This window comes from Paramormyrops kingsleyae, chromosome 5 (assembly GCF_048594095.1).
Source record: "Paramormyrops kingsleyae isolate MSU_618 chromosome 5, PKINGS_0.4, whole genome shotgun sequence".
Lineage (NCBI taxonomy): Eukaryota > Metazoa > Chordata > Actinopteri > Osteoglossiformes > Mormyridae > Paramormyrops > Paramormyrops kingsleyae.
The window spans coordinates 16,407,083-16,422,931 of record NC_132801.1 but is presented as its reverse complement, the minus strand read 5'-3'; the positions used below and the strand labels follow the sequence as shown (position 1 = coordinate 16,422,931).

At 55.5% G+C, this 15,849-nt stretch overlaps 1 protein-coding gene across 9 annotated transcripts in view; it reads left to right on the top strand.

Moving 5' to 3' along the window:
• rbfox3a (RNA binding fox-1 homolog 3a) overlaps positions 1-15,849 on the top strand; it is a 423,712-nt gene that overhangs the window by 395,774 nt on the left and 12,089 nt on the right. For 8 of the 9 annotated variants that reach the window (XM_072712252.1, XM_023822692.2, XM_023822690.2 and 5 more), the window contains 6 exons: positions 3,858-3,911; positions 5,504-5,596; positions 6,767-6,827; positions 7,545-7,598; positions 11,948-12,080; positions 12,892-12,931. In XM_072712252.1, the coding sequence (XP_072568353.1) occupies positions 3,858-3,911; positions 5,504-5,596; positions 6,767-6,827; positions 7,545-7,598; positions 11,948-12,080; positions 12,892-12,931 (435 nt within the window). The remainder of the gene's footprint in view (positions 1-3,857; positions 3,912-5,503; positions 5,597-6,766; positions 6,828-7,544; positions 7,599-11,947; positions 12,081-12,891; positions 12,932-15,849) is intronic. The other variant, XM_023822691.2, reaches the window with a different exon arrangement.

Sequence of the window (15,849 nt, the reverse complement as noted above, 5' to 3'; positions counted from 1 at the left end):
GTATCTCAAGAGGCAGTCAGGTGACAGGGGTTCATGAGCGGAGGGAGGTGGGGCCCCCAGTGAACGCTCCAGGCCCCTGCCGCTCACCCGGCTCCGAGCAAATTCCAGCCCCCATTAGCAGAATGAATCACGTAACGACGGCATCCGTCCCCGCGGCGTCCCTTTCTGTGCGGAGCGCTGGCTGTTTCAGACGCATATTCCCAGCACTGAAGCAACCGTTCTGTCATTTAAATTGCTTTCTAATTAGCGTGGAGGCTCCATTTGTTTGTTTGTTTGTTTGTCTGTTTGGTTTGCGGCACTTATGGATGCATTATGCAAATTCCAGAGTCTGTCGGAGTGTCTCCTCCCATGGAATGCGGGCCTGGGATTGACCGCAGTGGCCCGACAGGCTCCGATCAGAGCTGGGCGCCTCCTCCGCCAGCTGCGCCTGCTTTAATGCACCGCAGCCCAGATGTGCCGTTACCATGACGCAGACACAGGTCCTGTGTGGGGCGTTATGGCGTTCCAGGATGGAGCCTCACTGCCGGCAGGAACAGCAGGATCCGTGTGGCCTCCACCTGCAGACACATTTGGCATTTATGCGCCGTGTCGCAGGGCGTTCATCGGGGATGCCGACGGATCACCGCGCCCCCCCACTTCCAGCCTGCACTCTGGCACATTGGCCAATCAGGAAAAGGCACCCCAGATTCCTCGGTTTTAATGCAACTGGATCTCAGATGCGACACCCTGCTGTTCCAGGGACCTGAGCCAGAGTCTTCACCGTGGGGGGCACGGGTGCAGAAGGGTTTTTTTTTTGGTAATTAAAAGAGTCTCCATAATGTGCCTTTGCCATGTAATACGTGATGGGTCGTTTGGAGAGTGCCTCCACCCCCCTAAATAACAGCAAGCACGCTGCCATCTGTGGGGGGGCTTGAGCTCCCTCCCCATCCAAACCCCTAAGGCAGGGGTCCTAAATGAGGCACTGTATCACTTCCCCTACCCTCTATTACCTATCCGATTACCGAGGGCCTCCCCGAAGAGCATCTGTCTCGCAGAGGAGGCTTGCAGAGAGTGTTATATAGGTGCTTTGGCTTACCTTGGGGGGGTCCTAATGTTTTTTTAATGGCCCCCGCTTATTTTTAATTGTCCTCTTGTGTAACCTTTTGCAGAATCCAGGTAGCTACTAACTAGAGGAGTGGGAATTCTTGGATCGCCGCCCCCCGGGGGGTGGCAGGCCAGTGATTGGTCAGGATGGGGGTGAGGGCAATGGCTGCCACGGACACATCATCCTCTCAGTCATCGGAGAGCACCACCTATTTACGTTTAATTATTCTGTAATTAGAACTTAATTCAATTATTTGATAGTTAAAGGTTCTGAGAAACAGGAAGCACCCACGCCCCCCCCCTGCAGGGTGGAGTAGTCCTTGGTGCATGCTGTAAAATCAACACCACCCCCACCCCCCCGGACTGCCATTTCTTGCACACCATAACTCCATTCGGCCGCCTGAAGCCAAAGGGTAGCATTTGCAGATTGCTTCGCCAGATAATGGCGGTTCAGTGCAGAAAGCTCAGACTATGTCATAGACGATGTCATTGCGCGTGGAGTGCCCCCTGCTGGACCAACTGAGGGAATTGTGTTGGGTAGGCAGATTAATTGTAAAGGAGCTGAAGGGAGGCCTCCCAGGTGGGAAGGTCCTCGCTGGACCTTGGTATGCTGCAGAGCTGCTTTCAATGGCATCAGAATGTGAGCGAGGTACCCCCCATCCCCCCACCCCCCTATGCACACGCCCAAGCACTGTACCCTCCAGCTAGCGCCCCTCTGCTGGTGGTCAGGCTTGCAGATAAAAGGCAGTTCTCCTAACCTTATTAGTGACCCAGCCAAACGATCAATCCCGTTGAGCGCGGTATGCCTGGAAGGCCCATTTCTTCCCCGTTGTGCTGAAATGAAACCGACGCGGGCTGCTTGACAGGGTAATTAGTTTTAATGAAATAATACGGCCATTGTAGACAGCAATTAAAACCCGCTTTCATTCCAGTCATTAGAGGAACTTAAGGTTTGCTTTCATTCCACTGTTTTCTAATGATCTGAAGGCAAACCCGTTAAATTGAATACTTAAGCTCGTTAACCCCTTGAGACCACCGGCGTGGCGTTCCCAGCGGCCGGGGGGGATGGGAGGCGTCCAACAACGAGCCGTTCTCATCTCTCAGACCCGCTCGTTCATCATTAGAAGGCGTCGTTTCCCTGCCCGCCGAGGTCGACAGGTGCCCGTGCTGTACCCCCCGGATTCTCGGCCTGAGCCCCCTGCCCCGACCCCCCTCTGCTGATGTACCCCCCTACCCCAGTAGGGCTTTTTAAATCAAAGTCTAGCTCCCTCCTCCATCTCACTGACCTTGCTCCTCCCTGCCATGTTTATTTATTTATTGAAATAAATGACCTGGGCTAAGGTCTCGCTACAGGTGGCCCAGGGAGCGGGGGGTGGGGGGGGGGGCGGAGCTGCTTATCACCCCCTGAATACTGTGTCGGCTTAGGACAGTGGCTAGAGGAGGCACTCTGGGGCTCGGGACTGGCTGTTGGTATGGACGTGGGGGCCCCTGTGCCCCCATCAGCACGGTTACGCCACTGGGGGTGCTGCTAATGGGCTGGAGCAGAATGTTTGGGGCCATTATAGGGAACTTCGACATCACATCCTGACACACAGATAAAGACACACGTAGGCGCATCCACGCACACACACGCTGCCCCTCGTACACAAAGACGACTCCGTTTCTCTCTCCTGAAGAGGGAGTGGTCAATGGCTCCTGGCTAATGCTAATTATCTAATAAAAAAGAGGTATTGGCCATCTAAGGGTCATTACAAGGCAGCAAAGATGGATCTGCTGCAAAATAATAGCCATTGTGACAGGTAATTGGGATGATGAAGCCCATCCTGATAATTATAAACAATTGTATGGCTCATCATTAGCCATAATGGCTGTTCTCCATTCGCGCTGGCCGTGCTGACGGGGGGCGGGGGGGGGGGAGCGTGTTTGTCCTTAACCCCCGAAAAATAAAGGCAGTGCCTGTCTCTCTCCCCTCTCAATGCCATGGGCATTTTCTTTTTTTAAATCCTTCAACATACCAAAGGAAAAGAAAAAAACGAAGACACGCCTGTCATTAAATGCACCGATGCATGCACGCCGTTGTGGTCTGGTGTGGGTTTCAGTTTAATATCCTTCAAGACGGCCCCCCCCCCTCCACACACACACACACCCGCCCCCCGGTCTTCACAGCTCAGTACAGCTTGCTGTGTAGTTGGGGCACAATTATCCCATTTCTTTGGCTGGTGTGAAGTTGTGCATGTTTTATATTGTTATACGTGTGCGCGCTGGGAGTTATTGACTAACTGCCGGCTGCCGCATCATAGCGGATGTGCCCTCGAGGGGATTTTAAATCTCACGCTTAAGCATAGCGGCACGCTCCGAGCAGAGTGCCTCCATCGCTCTCGGTGCGCGTGCGAGAGTGAGAGTCTGAGTGCCTCTGCCTGCCCTGTTTGTTTGTTTCACCCACTACCGGAGTAACACATTCACTCTGCTCTCAACAGGCCGCCCCCCCCCCCCCCCCGATTCACAGTTTTGGCATTTTCCTGCCGATTTGTTGGTCTTTATGGATCATGTGTGGTACTGATGTGGGAAAAGCAGTTGGTAAATTTCAGAATACGGCCGCCCCTCCTTTTGATCCACGTGCGCATGACGCGGGAGAGCGCGCCGTGGTGCTGAGCTCAGCGCGCGCCCCCCCCCCCCCCCCCCCGTCCCTGTGGCTCATACCGGCAGGTATTCAGTAAACCACAAACACATCCTGCTCTGATGTTTGATTCCCTTTTCCTCTGTTCTCTCCATAGCAATTCGGGAAGATCTTAGACGTGGAGATTATTTTTAACGAGCGGGGATCCAAGGTAAGCCAGCCAGACCTGCTCTTCTCATCTGTGCATAACTCTTCCCCGACAGGCAGAGGGTCTCTCCCCCTCACGCGTGTCGTTGGTACGGCCCACATGCCCCGAGCCAGGCAGGGGGGGCGTGTCCCAGACCTGCGACAGATGTCACCCGTATTTAACCCCGCTGCCGTCGATAGAGGGAGGAAGGGATCGACTGAGGGAGGGAGGGGGGAGGAGCTGACGGCTGTCTGCATCAGAGGCGGGGACCAGAGCCTGGAATGGTGGATCCCTGGGAACCCAGTGTTGCCCCCCAGTGAGCCGTGGCTGCAGGGGGCTGGGGTACCATCATACAGGGAGGGCGAGGGTAGGAACGGCGTGACCCAGCTCGTTCACCTCGCCGCAGGGCCCCCTGCACCTCCGCTCAGCTCCCTTTCTCTAACGGACAAGATTAAGCACCAGAGTAGCTGCCGCCTGCTTCCCTCAGCCCCGACAAAGCCATTACCCGCCGTGCTTCCTCGTCGGCCCGCTCGCTATGTAATGAACCTAGCAGACCATTAATAAACAATCTATTTTCTAAGAAGCTTTTGCAATTTGCATTCAATATGTTTGTCTGCTTTGAAAAATGTCGGCCCCCTCGCCGCGTGTGTTAGCTAATTATTTGTGCATGATAAAAATAAATAAATAAATAAAGGGGGCAAAGGCAGTCGCACAAAATGTCAAAAGGATTAATTTTGCCCTCAATTCTGTTTTAAATTTATTTTTTATCTTTTGCTCCCCAAGGACGGCCGGCGTGTTATTTATGCCGGGTGCCAGGCTGCAGACCCCGCACACGCGTACCAGATCATGCCGCTCTCTGCCGCTTACAATCATTATCTCTCCAGGCAATTACGGGCCCCTGCCCGCCCCCCTATATATGCACCAAAAGACTGCCGCTTGTCCAACACTCTTGTTCACTGAGCATATCTAATGGATTGTGCTGGATATGGGGGAGGGGGGGCTCCCGGTCGCCCATAACTCAGCGGTGACAAATCCGGGAGGGGAACCCGAGGAAGGTGGCGATGGCGGAACGGGGCGGCATTTACGGTGAGAGCACCTGCTCACAGGGGTCTCGGCCTGCCGGTAAACACGCTCGCCACGACGCATATCAATTACGCCCATAAGTGGGCAGGGCCCCCCCCCGTCCGTAAGCGGCGCGGCGGAGACGGTGTTTATCTGAGAGTAGCCGAGGGTCGGGTCCCGTCTTTGGGAGGCCGATCGCTTGGGTTTTTAATTCAGTCCATTAAACTTTAATATGTTTTTGTTTTGGTCTCCACAGCGTGTATGTGTAAATATGTTTCTCTGGTAAAATCTCCCATGAGCTCTTTACTTCTTGGAGCAGGTCGCAGGTCACAGGTTGGGGGCTGGCCGCCCCGGCCCCCCCTCTGCCACCCCTCTGCCACCCCTTCGGTCCAGCCTCTCCCTCCCCCTCTCCCTCCAACCATTTCTGCCGATCTGCTACTCGATGAAGATTCCTGTCTCTCATGTTGCTCTGTGTGTCTTCTTCCTCCCTCTTCTTCCTCCCCCCTTCTCTATCTCTCTTCTCTGCCTCGACCACATCTCGCCACCGAGCGCAGGGCTTCGGGTTTGTAACTTTCGAGACGAGTGTGGACGCAGACCGCGCACGGGAGAAACTAAACGGTACAATCGTTGAGGGACGAAAAATAGAGGTGCCTTCTTCCTTTTCCACTTCTTCCCCCATCCTGCCTCCCCCTGCCTATCCTCCCCCAGTGATGCCTGCCCCCCTGCCCCCTTGCTTGTAACAGCCCCGCCCCCCTGAATATGCATGCCCGCCCGCATCTGCATCCTGGCTGCGTGTGAATACAGGAGCTACTGGCATCCGTACATCCGAGGCATCGGAGCAGTGGTCACCATCTCGCCCTGTGCCTGCCATCAGGAAAAGCATGCCTTTCAGTTTGACGTTCATCATCATTTATGTCCTCTGAACTCGTTTGTGTGTGTGTGTGTCTGTGGGTGTCTGTAGATACATGCACCTTCCCAAGTTTCGTTGTTGCATTATGAAATCGTGTTTTGCAAACGTTCTTTTTTATAATTAATAGAGATAAACTAAATCCTGACTATATTCATGTTGTCAGTTAGTCTCCGTCCTGAGGGGTCAAAGTGTCGCTTTAAATTCCAATTGTTTTTGCAAACGGTTAGCAGCACCTCCGTCTTTCTGCCCCAGGTCTGGGAACTGCAGAATTTTTCCTCTCCTTCCCACTTGCGTTGGGCCCATTAAGATAATTCCTGAAATGTATAAGCAGCACCTGGGCAGCCGGGCCGGGCGGCCGTCTCCTTAAGCGAAATGACCTACATCGGCCCTGCGAAAATTAAAGCCATTAGTGCTAATTAGCTGGAAATGAAATACTAAGTGAAATTCTAACATGGCGTGATTAGACAAATGTCCAGGGCTGGTGGGGCCGTGTGCAGCTCCCACGGCGTGCGAGGCAACGACACGCAGATGCCGCTGCGTAGCCACAGGCCGGTACAGATGTGTCCGGCTGCAGCGGAGCTTAACTCCGGTGCCAGTGTCGTCCCAGACTCTCCCCAGCCAGGTCACAGACGACCTCTGTCACGGGGCTGGGTGTCTGCAGAGTGTCGGCCGATAGCGGCGCGCGATGCACTAGGATATATAGACGAAATACAAACAAAAGCCACCACGATCAATAGGAACGGCCCTGACTCATTCATTGTTCTTTTGTTTTGGTTGGGCTTTTTTTGTGTGCGTGTTCATTCGGCGTGCGTGGTCTGCCCCGTCAGACCGAATGCCCATGGCCATCAGCTGGGGATCTTCTCCGCCAGTCTGTTGCTGACGGTCTGATTTCTGTCTTTGAAAACAGGTAAACAATGCGACGGCGAGAGTAATGACCAACAAAAAGGTGGCCAACCCATACACAAATGGTAAGAGCCCTCCCCCCTGCGTCGCCTACGCCATCTCGAAGGGGGGGGAAACAGGAAATGAAACATCTTGGGGCTGGGAAACACTTTACATTTTATATAATAAAATATAAATGAGATGTTTATTGTTTTTAAAGAGGGTCAGCATGGGCTGTGATGTAAGGAGGGTTAAAAGCGTTTGATTGGCTGAAGTGATGGAGAAGGCGGGGCACAGGTAATAAGTGCAGAGAATTAAAAAACATGTGAGGCAGAGGGTATGGGCCACGCTTAACAGCAGCGTGCCCCGCCCCCCTAGTGCCACAACCAACTAGGGGGCGGGGGTGAGTAGGTGTTCTGGAGTAAATGGAAAAAGCCAGTGTTCATTGAGCAGAGGCCCTTCACCGGGGGGCCTGTCTAGGGGTGACGCTCACTCCTCCTTGATGGGAGAAGCCAGGCAGGGAATTAAACAGGCGGACGTTTCACTGCTCGCTGCTCCATCAGCGGGGGAAGAGCCCGGCCGCGCTCCGGCCCCCATCCGTCACTGTCAAGGGCCGGACAGAGCCCCCCTGCCACCGCCGCCCCTGCCCAGAGCCCCCCCCCCCACTTTCCTGCTGGTCTCTTTTCACTGTTTGTGTCTTTCGCCAGAAAGCTACAATCGCGTCCTCAGCAGCTTCCTCTTCAAACAGGAAGGGTAATGAGTTCACCATTAACCCTCATCCCATCTTGCTCTGTCCCCCGCAGGCTGGAAGCTGAACCCGGTGGTGGGGGCCGTCTATGGGCCCGAATTTTATGCAGGTAAACACCTCACTGGGCTTCCCTCACACGCCCCTCACGGCCTCTCCCACAGTCTGCGCGGGTCACAGACAACCCCCCCCCCCCCCCCGCACCTGACGGGTTGCCTGTTCGTCATAGATACAGACTGAAACGGGGGCCAACAAATGATTATCCAACCCAGAAGTGTTACCTTTCTGAAGTGTAATCTCATACGTGAATTCGACCTGTGTCCACGAGGAAGCGGGGGATGGTCTATGACGTGGAAGTGACTCCGGACGCGGTTGCATAGTTACGCGCAGTGGGGATAGCCCCGATTTCACTGGTTCTCCGCCAGTGTCGATCCACGGATGCTCAGATAAAGGACCTCGGTTGTGACCTTCGACCCCTCATCCCAAGCTCCTCAATCACAAAGTCTAACCTGATCTATGTAGCAGTTTGTCAATGTCTCCCCCTACCAGACTGACAGAAATAATCTGACATCTGATGAAATCGACGCCCGTTTTTATTTCGCAGATAATTCTCGTTTCATCGGAGGTTAAATCTCCCTATCGCCTGCTGTCAGTCACGTTTATGGACTCGGAGAACGTGGTCTGCATGTTTCCACCGGCATGAGCGCATCGTCGGGCGTTTATTCCCAAAAGAGGGCCGGATCCTGTCTTCAGCTTAGGTGCCAGCGAGGCGGAGTCTGTGGGTGTCAGGCGGCTCTTTGAAGAGCGCGGAGGCCTCGGCGGGCCGGAAGTACGGGGGCTTGGCAGGGGCTGGCAGGAGAGCGGCAGCGGACTTCTTTGCAGCTCGTTTAATGAGCAGTGTTGACTTTACCTTCTTCTTCTCCTTCTCTGCCAAGTTTTCCCACCGCGTGCCATTTTTATCACCTGCGAGCCCCTCGCATCTTAATGAGCAGCAAACGGCATTATTTCATTTGCTGGAAGTGCTGAGCACATCTCAGCCACTGTAACGGCTCGGCTTTTTGCTCATTAGACTAAAATCTGTGCGTCCGGCGACAGCTTTACAGCAGCCCCCTAAATAACCGGCCGTGACAGAAAGCAGCCATCTATCATTTTTATTTTACCCCAACCCCACTACTCTCTAGCTCCCACTCCTCCCCCCTCTGCATCCCCCTCCCCCCTGAGTTCCGATGCAGGCGTGCTCCCGGGAAACCCCTCCCACACGCACTGACCGGCGCCCCGCTCGCCTCCCTAGGACTCCACGTCGGATTGGATGAAACGCTGCATGGGGGAGGGGGGGGGGGGCGAGAGGTTGGGTGTTTTATCGGCTGCTAATTTTCCAAGTCGTCTTAACACTGCTGCTGTAGTTTGCCGAGCCTAAACGACGCCATATGTTTGTCCGCGTCCCGGAGGAGGACATGTAGGAAGTGTGAAAATATAAATAAGATATAGATTCCCCCCCCCCCCCCTTGCTGAGGGTGGAGTGTCATGCTAAAATCGCCGGTCCCGCTGCTATCCACACCCGATTCCATTAAGTTGCACCCTCGTGAAAACCCCCGCCCCTCACCTTACTCCCCCAATATTTTTTTTAGCCCCTTCCTCAAAAAAAAAAAGAGGCAAGTGGTCCATGGATTTATTCTAGAATAATTATGGCTACATTTAATATACTTTGGGTCGGAATAAAATGGGATGTAAAGGCGATTAATCACTGTTTATCAGCACCGCGTTCTGTGTGGGAGATCAGCGAAATTGGGCCCCATAAATCGTGCGCCGCTGACAGTGCACTCCGTCTCCATTCGTCCTGGTGCTACAGGTTTATTGTCCTCAAATCCCATTCAGGAGAGTGACGGATGAGCCCCGGTGACCGGCCGCTTTTAACCTCTTCCAAGCCGGGCCTCCAACCCCCCAGCCCCCCGCCCCCGACACCATTGCCCAGCCAGACTCCCAGTACAGGAAAGGAACAGCAGCCAGTCAGAGAGGAATTAAGGATGCAGACAGGAGGGCAGCGGCACTGACCCCGAGCGGGAGACTTAATAGTTTAATCGGAGCCTTTTCAGCTGGGCTTTGTGTCGCCGCAGCCGGCGAGTGAGTGAGCATGAAGGACAATGAGGGGGGGGGCTAATGCTGATTGATTGACTGTGCCCCCGGTGAGTGTATACGGGGCCTGGTAGTGTGTAGAACAGAACACAGCAAATCAGATTAAAATGCAAAGCAGCAGCTGGGGTGGGGCGGGGGCCGTGCTGGATGGGGGTGTAAAAATAGTTACGCTTTATAAATATATGCTAAAAAGATTGGCGAGTCCCATGGGGATGACATTTGTTCAACTCTAAGAAGCACTGAAGTTCCTTGGCACACCCTGACCCCCGGGGGGGTCATCGACCAGTGCACAGATCACATTTCAGGGGAAGTTACAGTTTTGTCACTGAGCACCACTGGACCCGGAGGGGCCCCCGCAAGGGGCCGCCTGTGACTAGCCTGCCCATGTGACTGGCGAACTTACCCCACGCTGAACTAGCCAGAGTGATCTCGACCATGAGTCTGAAAAATCGCCGAAACGTGATTATTTTTCCTGAAAAGCGTGGCAAAAATTTAAAAAGACTAATTGCAGTCTTAATGCGTGTAGCTCTGTTAATTGTTGGGGGCTCATTTTAGGTGGATAATTAAACACCCGTCCCTTGATTAGATTAATCTGCCCCTCTGTGTCCTGGTGCCCGGTTTAAGTCCTCGTCCCCAGATGTCCACGTGGCTGACAGAGAGGGCAGCCTGCCGGAAAATCGGGTGGTAATTTGGGGCGAGGGGGCACCCTGCTGTGCCGAGATCATAATTGCTTCTGAGGTGGCGTAAGAGCGATGCCGTGTCGCGTGGGGATGCTGCAGACCCCCTCCCTCCTCCCCCATGCACTTCAGAAATGGTGCCGTTTACGGGGTGGGCCGCAGTTTAACTGAGCCGCCGCTGTCACCTCAGCCCGGCCGGCCCACTTTTATCCGGCTTCTTCGGCTCAGTAAAAATAACCGTCACCCTGTTTTACTGCGGTGAGGAATTTATGTCCCAGGGTGTCGCCTTTCTGGCTTTTACAGGCGTCGGAAAGTGTCTCGCTGTGTTTGATTTATAGGTTATTATTGAATCGGCGTGCCTTTATCGGCCACGCGCTCATTATGAGATTAGACCCATGTGCGAGCCTCCGACAGGGGGCGCCAGAGAGCCTTCAGACAGAGGAGTGCGTCCCAGGCTCTCTCCCCAAACATAGCTGCCTAGTCGCAGGTCGGAGGCGCCGTCTGTGTGCGGCGGCGGCCCTGATGGAGAGCCTGAGTGTTAACGGCTCAGGGCGTTAACCCACGCGTCTGCGCTTAAGAGCGCCACAAATCTGTCTCCTTGTCAGGTTTATTAAGGCCTTGGCTAGGGGGGGTCTCACGCGGCAGGCAGGCAGGTGGGGGGACGACTCTCGCTGGCTTCCGGGGAGACGGGCGGCAAGTTTCACACAGCCATCGAGGTGTGTGTGTGTGTGTCGCTCTTGGCATTTCAGCCAGGGGGAGACAGAGACTCTCCCTTGGCTTTACCTCCTCTTAGAAGGTGGAGGTTCACCACCCCGCTGCCTCAGAAGAGATGGTGAATTTAATCAAGAACGCTCCTTATAAAAGAGTAAAGTAACAAATGAATAAGTGAAGCAGTACGTGCAGCCTGACCCGCCTCGTCGGGTTCCCATGAATAATTGAAGGAATCTTCTCACCCAGTAGGTTCAGAAGAACGTCTAGGAGACACCGTCGGGTTCAAAGCAGAAAAATACCTGGATGCTCCATGGGCATCGTGGGTAATTAAGACCCAGCCGTCTGAGTTGACTCGAGGGTGAACTTGAGATTCCCGGGGCGGTCGTCTCGTTCGGAAGCATTGACCCTGAGCTGTCCGCCGGCAGGGGGTTACGGGGGAGGGGGGCGGCACCAGGAGCCACGATTGGCTGGGAGAGGCGGGGAGGTCCCTGGGTGAGATGAAGGATCACATGGGGCAGAGACTGCTGCTACAACAATGCAGCCCATCTGCTCACCCACCTCCTCGCCAGAACAGTGTCTCTCTCACCGACGGCGGCCTCCCACCTTCCCGTCCGCTCGCACTCGGCCGTGGTGGGACCGCGTCCAAACAGCGCGCCGCCTCTCAAGGTTTCCCGAAAGAAGAAAAAGTTCCCTGGCATAGAACAGCTATCCTCACCCCCCGCCCCCTCGGTCTCTTCCCATGTGTTGCTGAAATGCTCGTTTGCGTGGCGTCCAGTCGGTTGTGGCCCCTCAGCTCTCTGGGTGATCTGTATTCGTTGTTCGCGTGTCGTCCTCTCACATGGCCCTGATGACAGACTGGATGCTGGGGGATCCTCTGGGGGGTGCTGTGTCTGTTCTATGTGTGTGCCCTGTCCTGACTCCCTCCCCCCCCACCCCGCAGTTACCGGCTTCCCGTACCCAGCGGCAGGGGCCACGGTGGCTTACCGAGGAGCCCATTTGAGAGGCCGGGGACGCGCCGTCTACAACACGTTCCGTGCCGCCCCCCCACCTCCGCCCATCCCGGCCTACGGAGCGTGAGTATCCATGTCCTGGGCCCTTGGGATTGCCGGGGGGGGGGGGGGGAGGTAAACACAGTGGTGCCGTTACACTCCATTCTCCATAATTCTGTTGATTCTTTGTCTTGTAACCCCCCCACCCCCCCAAGAAACATTATATTTATTTTTGACACACCCGCATATCAGGGAGCCCCCGCACGCTCAGGCACTGCCATACGGGGGCACTGCTGTGTGACACACCCTCCGTGTAGCCGGAGTCCCCAACATCTGCAGGGGCACTATGCCAACAGGGGCCCGCTTGGGAGCTGGCTGCCCGCAGGTGATATCGACACAGCTGCCCCCCTCCCCCTGACCGGGCTCTAACAGGCCACGCTGGTAATTGGGGGGGGGCTCAGGAAGCCAGTGGGGGGCATCATCATCATCGCATCAGGTATCAGCTATTAAATGAGCAGTGGAGGGTCCTTTTCAGAGCACTGCGCCACGGTCCCAGGGATGGTAGGGGGGTGAGGCGGGGGGGTGGTGGGGGGTTCCGATTAGTCGCCGGCTCCCTCTCAGCAGGGTGATTTATCTGCCACGGTCACGTGACACGCTTGCCGGGCTCCGTGACGGAGCGGAGGCGATCGCCAAACGCACGCCACCTTCTAATAGAGCAGAAAATTGCTCTTTGATTCCGAAATCACCGTATTTTTCTTTCTGATGTGTCATTCTTTATTTTGCCGTGATGGCCGCCCACCCCTGCACCATCATCACATGTATGTACTTGGCCGCTGGGAGCGCATGTGTGGTGCAGCCTGTCCAGTGCTCACCGCCTCCCCTCTTCTGTCCGCAGGGTGGTGTACCAGGACGGGTTTTACGGCGCTGAGATTTACGTAAGTATAGGTCACTTCCTCGTCTTTGTCCCGCAATTCCCTCCCCCCACATGTCTTGCCAGCCCTGCGTCGATTGGGTTCTGCAGCACCGTGCCAGGAACCCCAGCAGCGGAATTGAAACCCCCCATGAGCGCCAGCGCGGTGCCATATCCGTGTGATGTCACACCTTGGCACGCAGGCCCGCCTGAATCTTTTATAAGGCAGAGTCACCGAAGGCCACCGCCCAAAATGAGAGATTTAGGCGAGCACGACCAGCCCTACCTCCCCCTGCCACGCCGCGGTCCACACTACCTCTCCCATTTATACCCCACACCGGGCATCTGTGGGAGAGGGTGTGGCGCCGCCCTGCTGGCTGACCTTGGGGAGCAAATAGCAGCCTGCCCGTAAAAACACACACAGGCACAGCTGCACTAGACCTGTGTCAGTGGCCAGTGCAGGGCCCCCAAAGACTACACACGTGGCTACGCCCAAGACTCACAAAGGCCACACATGCGGCTGTGGCCAAGGCCCGCAAAGACCACACACACGACAACGCCCGCGAAGACCACACACACGACAACGCCCGCGAAGACCACACACACGACAACGCCCGCAAAGACCACACACACGACAACGCCCGCGAAGACCACACACACGATTACGCCCAAGGCCCGCAAAGGCCTCACACATGACTACGCCCAATGCCCGCAAAGACCACACACACGACAACGCCCGCGAAGACCACACACACGATTACGCCCAAGGCCCGCAAAGGCCACACACACGACTACGCCCAAGGCCCGCGAAGACCACACACACGATTACGCCCAAGGCCCGCAAAGGCCACACACACGATTACGCCCAAGGCCCGCAAAGGCCACACACACGACAACGCCCGCGAAGACCACACACACGACAACGCCCGCGAAGACCACACACACGATTACGCCCAAGGCCCGCAAAGGCCTCACACATGACTACGCCCAAGGCCCGCAAAGGCCTCACACATGACTACGCCCAACGCCCGCAAAGGCCACACACACGACTACGCCCAACGCCCGCAAAGGCCACACACACGACTACGCCCAACGCCCGCAAAGACCACACACACGACTACACCCAAGGCCCGCAAAGGCCACACACACGACTACGCCCAACGCCCGCAAAGGCCTCACACACGACTACGCCCAACACCCGCAAAGGCCTCACACACGACTACGCCCAAGGCCCGCAAAGGCCACACACACGACTACGCCCAAGGCCCGCAAAGGCCTCACACACGACTACGCCCAACACCCGCAAAGGCCTCACACACGACTACGCCCAAGGCCCGCAAAGGCCACACACACGACTACGCCCAAGGCCCGCAAAGGCCTCACACACGACTACGCCCAAGGCCCGCAAAGACCACACACACGACTACGCCCAAGGCCCGCAAAGGCCTCACACACGACTACGCCCAAGGCCCGCAAAGACCACACACACGACTACGCCCAAGGCCCGCAAAGGCCTCACACACGACTACGCCCAAGGCCCGCAAAGACCACACACACGACTACGCCCAAGGTCTGCAAAGACCACACACACGACTACGCCCAAGGCCCGCAAAGACCACACACACGACTACGCCCAAGGCCCGCAAAGATCACACACACGACTACGCCCAATGCCCGCAAAGGCCACACACACGACTACGCCCAAGGCCCGCAAAGACCACACACACGACTACGCCCAAGGCCCGCAAAGGCCACACACACGACTACGCCCAAGGCCCACAAAGGCCACACACACGACTACGCCCAAGGTCTCCAAAGGCCACACATTGGGCCCCCAAAGGCCATCCATTTGGTTGTGTAATTTTAACAAAACACATTATAGTTTTTTTACTTAATCAGTCCCCTGGTTAATTGTTCAAAGATTAAAATAAGTGATCTTTCATTATTTAAAAATTAATTAATAATTTACTCTGTATTAATAGCTTGATGGGGCAGTTACAGATTTATACGTATTAACATTTAGTAAGTTTTATCATCTCTGCAATTATTCCTAAGAACAATTCATCACAATCTGAAACCACAATTAAACCAATTCTTCAGCTAACATATTCAGTTTTCCTGAATTTGAATTGATTAGAATATTTTTAAATAAAAATGTGACATGATTCATTGTATCTATAGCTTCATCAAGCCTGATTAATTAAGAGCTGAGCTGGACTGAGAAACCGGCATGGGTATTTCTCTGGGGGCGGAGCCAGGAAACAGCGGGGAGTACGGCGCCCCCTGGTGTCCCCTTATGAGACTGCTGGTAGGCAGTGGTTCCGAGTGGCCAGGATCCGGATGGTCCATCCCTCAGCCAGTCAGTTGTTACCCCCCCCAGCGTGTCGCCCCTTGCCATCAGTCCTGGCCCTGGGCCCATCTCCCGCCCCGGCCAGTCCGAGTGCACATTGCGATATCCTGTTGCGCTGCCAAAACGCCACATGCGAATGACTGGCATCCCTTCTCGCCTGCTTTGTCCTCGGCCTTATCCGAGTGCACGGGCCTATTGCCCCATCCTGCCCGATTCCCCTGCGCAGAGCCCTGCCGATTTATCTCCCCTGCTCATGTGATCCACCTCGGCCGTTCCCCGGACACCCCCCCACCCCCCCGCACCTTCGTTAAAGTCGCATTGTTTCCGACAGTCTGTCAGGAGGTATTAGGCGGTCAGTTGACCGCGAGGCGGCTAAACGGTAAAAGCTGCCCCTCCTCACATCAGCGTGTCCAGGACAAAGGCAGATCGCGGGGTCGCGGTGCCGGCCAGAGCTTCCAGGGACCTTGAGCTGAGCTGCTGCCCGCGGGTTCAACACACAGCAGGGATGATCTGTAGGTGTTACTGAATCCAGCTGCAGTCATGTCACTTAACCGCTCGGCTGAACTGTCAGCCGTCGGCCGCACCGCGTCTCA